General features: G+C 45.5%; 1 protein-coding gene across 5 annotated transcripts in view; it reads left to right on the top strand.

Moving 5' to 3' along the window:
• The window catches only part of Mppe1 (metallophosphoesterase 1), a 21,171-nt gene that overhangs the window by 6,918 nt on the left and 6,247 nt on the right, over positions 1-8,006 (top strand). For all 5 annotated transcript variants that reach the window (XM_021150737.2, XM_021150735.2, XM_021150736.2 and 2 more), the window contains 2 exons: positions 1,718-2,100; positions 5,249-5,357. In XM_021150737.2, coding sequence (XP_021006396.1) covers positions 1,826-2,100; positions 5,249-5,357 — 384 coding nt within the window. In that variant the 5' untranslated portion in view covers positions 1,718-1,825. The remainder of the gene's footprint in view (positions 1-1,717; positions 2,101-5,248; positions 5,358-8,006) is intronic.

Genomic DNA, 8,006 nt, shown 5'->3' with positions numbered 1-8,006 from the left:
CCACAGAGACCGTCATCGTTGCAAAATACATGAGGATTTGACTTATCCAACATGTTGGGGAACCCTCTCTCAGCTGCAGGCCAGAGGAGAGACCCAGAACAAAGAACACACTTTTTATAACTTTGTAAGGGCCGGATATAAGCACCAGGGTAGTGTGGCTTTTTTTTTTTTTTTGTTTGTTTGTTTTGAGACAAGGTTTCTCTGAGTAGCCCTGGCTGTCCTGGAACTCACTACAGCACTACAGAGTTCTCTCTTTGTAGACCAGGCTGACCTCGAACTCAGAAATTCGCCTGCCTCTGCCTCCCAAGTGCTGGGATTAAAGGCGTGCGCCACCAAGCCTGGCTAGTTTGGCTTACTTTAATTGGTGTAGTCAATAACCTTTTTAGACATTGGTTGGTTTGTAGAGGGTGACTCTCATTTTGTCTGTCCTTGAGGTTTTCAGTGTGAGGCCGGGCAGGGGAATTGTTAATCTTGTTTTGGAAGCTTAGTAATTTTGACTGTTAAAACTATGTTTCTATATTTGTTTAGTCGGCCAGCTTTTTATCTGACTTTGTACTTGGCCTGCTAGTACAGTTTGGAAAGTCCTTTGAAGGGGGAAGGTACTGGGTAGTCTTGAATTTATTTTGGATATTACAGATGGTTGTGAGCCACCATGTGGTTGCTGGGATTTGAACTCAGGACCTTCGGAAGAACAGTCCCTTAACAGAGAGTCAGTGCTCTTAACCTCTGAGCCATCTCTCCAGGCCCCCATTATTTATTTATTTATTTATTTATTTATTTAAAGACAGGGTTTCCTGTGTAGCCTTGGCTGTCCTGGAATTCGCTCTGTACATCAGGTTGGTTTCGAACTCACATAGGTTTACCTGCCTCTTCCTCCTGAGTGCTGGGATTATGGCTTGAGCCACCACCACTACGTGGCTGAGCCAGACAATTTTTTTTTTTTTAAAGATTTATTTATTTATTCCATGTATGTGAGTACACTGTCACTGTCTTCAGACACACCAGAAGAGGGCATCAGATCTCATTATGGATGGTTGTGAGCCACCATGTGGTTGCTGGGATTTGAACTCAGGACCTCTGGAAGAGCAGGTGGTGCTCTTAACTGCTGAGCCATCTCTCCAGCCCCGAGCCACACACTTTTATTTCTGTGTTTTGGGTGTGAATAGTCCCGAAGCCTGGAGTCTGCAGACAATTGTCAACCCTCTAGCAATGAGTGTGTTCTTAACTCTGTGTCTATGGGCAAATTTGGTTCCTGGATTCCTGTCTAAAAGCCAACTGTGTAGATGTGGCTTTCTTTTCTCTCTTGGCTCATTTGGGATCTCTGGTCATTGCCATGGCCTCTGGTCCTGTCATGGCTTCTCTGATGTCCAGGCTCTCTGTTGCCTCTTGGTCACTCCCTTCTCACACTCCCACCTTGAGCGCATGCTGGGAAATTCTGCAGCAGCTAGAACGAAGCTCCTAACACATCTCGGGATGTTTTTCATCAACTGTGCTACTGGGATGTCTTAAAACACTGTTTCCTTCACAGGGTAACAACGTTAGCCAAGATTCAGGATGAACACGAAACATTCTAAGCATTCTTTGCAAAGCTCTGGCACATCAGATTATAGGAAAGAAGGCCATTTGAACTTTCAACACTAATTTGCAGGGCAAACCCATCTTGGTGGAAACATGCACAATCAAGTTTCAGGAGTTTTTCTTTCCTGTTTCCCTGTAGATACAGCTCGGGACTGGGCCCCGTCTCCACTCCTACCTTCCTCAGGCTTCCATGGTGGGTTCTTGATGGACTTGGTTCTCTTCTGCTGGCAACTCCTGGGCAGGAGACATGGCTCTGGTCAGATGGGGGCTGAGAAGACAGAACTTCCATCCGTTGAGGAAGAGGAGGAGAGCGTTGCTGTTGAAACTCACAGTCGTCATTATCTCTGTGCTTCTGTTTTGTGAATATTTCATCTATTACCTGGTCCTCTTTCGGTGCCATTGGCCTGAGGTGAAGACTTTAGCCCATGGCGGTGGGCAGGAGCCTGTACTGAAAGCCATGTTTCTGGCTGACACTCACCTACTTGGGGAGATAAGAGGCCATTGGCTGGACAAATTACGAAGGTAAGGAGTCCTTCTGGAATTCGGTAGGCAGAAAGGCATGGCCCTCTCTCCACAGGTCAGCTCAGAAGCTGCCGGTTACAGTCCTATTTCCTTCTAAAGTCGTGTGCGGGTTTGACCTTTTCTCCTACTAATTTTTAAGCACCTATTATATGCAGAGCCCTGTAATTAGAGTGTAGTCTGGGCTGTTGACTAGTTCTGGGAGTTTGGTGAGTCTGTAAGTCCTCCCTCTTTGTCAACTACTGGGTTAGTACAGGCAACCAAAGCTGCGTGAGGAAGGTACCCACACATCCTCTGGGATGAGGGCGTGGTCCCTGGGCAGGAGGGTATAGATTTGCATTGGTGGATCTTTTTCATCTTGGTGGTATGTGAGTTTGAGCACATTGGGGTTTTTTTTTTTTTTTTTTTTTTTTTTTTGGCCTCCTCTGCACAGCCAGAGGCATGAGGCAGGTGTGTGCCTGTCTCCCCGAGGATGGGTGAGGTCCTGCCTCTTCAACTCTGACCTGCCGCAACTAAATCTGTTTTTGCATTAGCAAGCTTTTCTTGTTATCTATTTTGAAGCAACGTAAAATGCACAACACATGCTATCACTATCTGGTTTTGCACACCTGCAGTGGCATTTGCACGTTCAAATTCCTGCGTAGTTGTTGCCACTACCCACCCCTAGATGCTTTCCTTTTGAACGGCAACTGTACTCATGAAGCACTAAGTTCTCACGTTCCTCGCTTCTCTTGTCCCTGGAAGCCACCACCGTGCTTCCTGCCTCTGTGAACCTGGCTACTGCAGCCATCACATATAAGAGGAACCACACAGCATTTCTTTTTGAGACTGGCTTATATCAAGTCATTTAGCACAAGGTCCCTCCGGGTTCACCCATGTTGTAGACATGCTGGGATTTCATTATTTTGAAGAACGGAACCATATTCTCTTGTCTGGACCTCACATTTTTGTTTACTTTTTGAGACTTACTGTGTCGCCTAGGATGGCTTTAAACTCACTGTGTAGCCCAGGTTGGCTTTAAATTTTGGCAATCCTAGCAGCCTTTCCATGGCTGGGATTACAGGTCTAGTGTGGACAACATTTTGAAAATTCTTTCATCTGGGTAAACACTGGAGTTGGCTCCCATGACCAAGGCATTGACAGGGCTCTTGCCAGTAGCTGCTTTTATCCTGCTACTGTTCCTTGTCTAAGCTTTTCATCCCCGAGACAAAATATCTGACACAAGTTAAAAGGAGAAATGTTTATTTTGGTTAACAGTTGCAGCGACTCAGATCATCAGGGCCCACTTTTTTGTTTCTGGCCTTGAAGTGAGGGAGAGTGTCATGGTGGAGGAGTTTGAAGAGCAGAGGTGTTCAAATTCACTGTGGACAGGAAGCAGAAAGAGGGACAGGAAGGGACCATGAGCAAGGTCCCTATTGGTCTGTTCCTTCCTGCTAGGTCATACTTCCCAGTAATTCCATCAGTAAGGAATTCCCAGGAAGTCTATCAATCCTCTCTGGACTTGCTATATTGGTGATACTCAAACCTGTAGGATCCAGCCATTTTCAAAGTTCATCACATGGGCAACCAAACCTGTCACATATGAGTTCTCAGGGGAGCTTTGCAGATTCAACTGTAACCCTCCTCACTACAGCTCAGCTGTTTTCTAAAATGTGAGCATTCCTTCAAGAGGCAGTATCCTGTGAATGCTGCAGGTGTGGGTGATCTGAGCTTGGCAAAGTGCACAGGATATAGATGTTCCCAGTGTGGGGAGAAAGAGGCAAGAGGAAAGAAGGAGGGTGAAGGGCTGCCAGGTCCATCTAAGAAGAGTTCTAGCCAATGGGTGCATGAGTTAGAGAAGGCCAGAGAGAGGCTGCACTTCCTGAGCTTTGACTGGGACTTGTGAGTTCCACCCCTCTGGGTAGTTTTTCCTTCTCATCTGCCAGTGCTATTGCACTGATGTTTTGTTTTGCCACAGAGTCACCTCTGGCTCTGGAAGGACAAACCTTTAAGTAGTAATGTATACTAAATACTTGGGGTCTAAAAATTACTCTGATTAAAAACAAAAACACCTTTCTTTTATTTCTGTATGGTAGGGCAGTACGTTCTTCTTTAGAGGAGCAACATGCTGGAACAGAGCCTGTAACGATGAGGGAGGACGAGGAGAAAGGTGGGGTAGACTGAGGAGCACAGCAGTTTCCATGTGCCTGTGCGCTGTGCATTCTTCTAGCACCGACTAATCTAATCCTCGAAAGTTGGGTGCTTTCCATTTTTAGTAAAGAAATTATTTTCTTTTGAAAACAGTCTTTCTATGTAGTTCATGTTAGCCTTGAACTCATGGTCTTCTTGCCAATGACAGGTGCACACCCCCATGCTGACAACAGTGGCTGGCAACAGTGGTTTGTTGTTTCCTCCATCTCCTTCCTCCTCCTCCTCCTCCTCCTTTCCCTCCTCCTTCACCGGTGATCACACATATCTGAAAATGACTGGATTTATTGTTGTTTCCCTTTCTTTCTTTGTTTCCCTAAGAAGGGAGGCTTGAGCTGTGTTTGTAGGTCCAGAACCTTCATGCCTAAATAAAAAACAAAACCTGCATGCCCAACATCACATACACACACACACACACACACACACAGACACATACACACACAGACACACACATAGATACACACATAGATACACACACAGATACACGCACATAAAAAAAGAATCGGAGACTGGAAACCATCTTCTCGGTGTGGTGTAAGCCTGCTAGGTCTCTGGAAGCTGTTAAGTCCTCGATGTTCTCTTGTTGGACTGATGGCTTCAGGGCACTTGGGGGAAGGCAGCCTAAAATTCCCTAGATTTGATCAGATGCAAATCTATTGGTTGCTTCAAAGTTTAGGGTTGGAAATCAAGATTAGAGCCATGGGAGACAGAGAATGGGACCCTTAACTACTTTTTATTTGGCTTTGCTAATTAGTCAATTAACTCATTCACTATGTAGCCATTGCTACCCTAGAAGTTACTATGTAGACTAGGCTGGCCCTAAATTCAATAGAGATCTGCTTGCCTCTGGAGTGCTGGGATACCACCACACACGGGCTAATTCACCTTCTAAATGGCTGAGCAGGACCAAGTAGTTAGTTTCCTTTACCCAAGAAACAGACTGACTTTTTTTTTCCCCCTCAAGGGAGTGGCAAATGGAGAGAGCTTTTCAGACAGCTCTGTGGTTGCTGCAACCGGAAGTCGTCTTCATTTTGGGAGACATCTTTGATGAAGGGAAGTGGAGTTCCGACCAGGTAGGACCTGGGTTTGAATTCTGCCTTGAGGATTTCACTTTGGCAGCCCAGATGGTCCCAGCTTGAGCTGGGAGTTTTTCTTAGTTCTGATGATGGGAATGAAGAGTGTCATGGTCAGGGATGTCGCTCCCTGGTGGGATGGGCATTTATCATGTATGAGGCCCTTTGTTTGTTCCCTAGGCCCCAAATACAGTCTATGGTGGAGATCCTTAGAGTTCTTGCCCAATGCTAGTCGTGTGTTAGGCCAGGTAATCTTTTATTTATCTATGATGGAAATATGTGGTTAGGCTGACATTATTTGTATAATTGGAATATATTTCTGTAACCTCCCGGGGAAAAGTAGAAATAGGCAAGACAGTGTTATTTCATCTGTAACCAGAATGACAGGGTAGATGTTGAGATGGACAGTTAACTTCATACACTTCCTCTCTTCCTCAGGTGACACGGGAGATTGAACCTTGAGTGTGCTAGGCATGTGCTCTACATTAAGCTAGGGTTTCTCTGTATAGCCCTGGCTGTCCTGGTACTCACTCTGTAGACCATGCTGGCTTTGAACTCAGAAATCCACCTGCTTCTGCCTCCCAAGCACTGGGATTAAAGGTGTATATCGAGGGGCGTGGTGGCACACGTCTTTAATCCCAGCACTCGGGAGGCAGAGGCAGGTGGATTTCTGAGTTCGAGGCCAGCCTGGTCTACAAAGTGAGTTCCAGGACAGCCAGGGCTATGGAGAGATCCTGTCTCTAAAAACCAAAAAAAAAAAAAAAAAAAAAAAAAGGTGTATATCATCACTGCCCAGCCCAGCCCCTAGCTTCATCCCCTGTTTAGTTGTACATTGTGGGAATTAGTTACTTGCCACTGTACTCTGTACTCCTTTCTTATGAGTGAGAGATGCAGAAGGAGCCACAGGGACATGTGTGAGGTTCCTCTGCATCTGGGGACTGAGATGGCTGGGTGCTAGGTGTGGGGGTGATGCACAGCTTTGCACAAACGAAAAGGACTGTTCCTGCTGTTGATTTAAAAATGTTCCACCACTATTTTATTTTATTTTTTTTAGGAAGTGGTTTTTAATTGGGAAATATTCATGAATCCATTGACATTTGCCAGAACAGTCTAAAAGCTTTTTAAAACAAAATCTTTGGGGCTGGGAAGAGAGTTCCTTGGGGAGAGGTGCTCTACTGCTTAGCCTGCTGCCTACAGGATGGAAAGAAAGATGTAAAATAAGGTTTAAGAGGGCCTGGACTAGCTTTGGACCTGATGTCTAAACCATTGTAATGTTTCTTATAATTAAACATGAGGGGATAGAAAATCCAGTGGTTTGCTTCTTACCAAATGCTGTGACCCATTAATACAATTCCTCATGTTGTGGTGGCCCCCAACCATAAAGTCCTCCTCCTCCTTCTCCTCCTCCTCCTCCTCCTCCTCCTCCTTCTTCCTTTTAAAGATTTTATGCTTATGAGTCTTTGCCTGTACTGTGTGTATGTCGTGCCCTGGGAGGCCAGGAGAGGGTGTTAGATCCTCTGGAACTGTAGCTACAGATGGTTGTAAGATGCTGTGGGGATTCTGGGAATCAAATCCAGGTTCTCTGCAAGAATAACAGAGCTATCTCCCCAGTAACCTTTTATGGACTGAGAGTCAAAAACTTAAAACTGACAAAATCAGGGAGGATTGTCAAAGAGATAAGACTTCTATTTTAGTTAGGGTTTTACTGCTGTGAACAGACACCACAACCAAGGCAACTCTTATAAGGACGTATGATGGAACTGCCTTATAGGTCCAGAGTTCAGTCCAGTACCATCAAGGCAGGAACATGGCAGCATCCAGGCAGGCATGATGCAGGAGGAGCTGAGAGTTCTACATCTTCATCTGAAGGCTGCTAGCAGAATACTGGCTTCCAGGCAGCGAGGATGAGGTTCTTAAAGTCCACTCCCACAATGACACACCTATTCCAACAAGGCCACACCTTCTAATAGTGCCACTCCCTGGGCCAAGCATATATAAACCATCACAACTTGTTTTCTTTGGAGCTCTCAAATGAGAGTGTTAAACCAGTAAATGGGCCATCCTTGCTTAGGGACAGAATGTACTTGATCTTTGCAATTAACCCTATTGTGCTGGCTAGGTTTTGGAACTTTGACACAAACTTTGGAAGAGGGAACCTCACTTAAGAAATTATCTCCATCAGATTGACCATTGGAGCATTTTTCTTCATTGCTAATTGATGGAGAACTCGTGGCAGGGGAGAGGAGTTAACTGTGGGCAGAGCCACTCCTAGACAGGTGATCTTGGGTTGTATAAAAAAGGTAGCTGAGGGTGAGTGTGTTAGTCAGGGTTTCTATTCCTGCACAAACGTCATGACCAAGAATCAAGTTGGGGAGGAAAGGGTTTATTCAGCTTATACTTCCACATTGCTGTTCATCACCAAAGGAAGTCAGGACATGAACTCACTCACACAGGGCAGGAACTTGGAGGCAGGAGCTGATACAGAGGCCATGGAGGGTACTGCTTATTGGCTTGCTCCCCCTGGCTTGCCTTCTTTTTTGTTATTGTTTTTTTGTTGTTTGTTTGTTTGTTTTTTGTTTTTTGAGACAGGGTTTTTCTGTATAGCCCTGGCTGTCCTGGAACTCACTTTGTAGACCAGGCTGGCCTCAA

Source organism: Mus caroli, chromosome 18 (genome assembly GCF_900094665.2).
Source record: "Mus caroli chromosome 18, CAROLI_EIJ_v1.1, whole genome shotgun sequence".
Classification (NCBI taxonomy): domain Eukaryota; kingdom Metazoa; phylum Chordata; class Mammalia; order Rodentia; family Muridae; genus Mus; species Mus caroli.
This window is presented reverse-complemented; position numbering and strand designations above follow the sequence as displayed.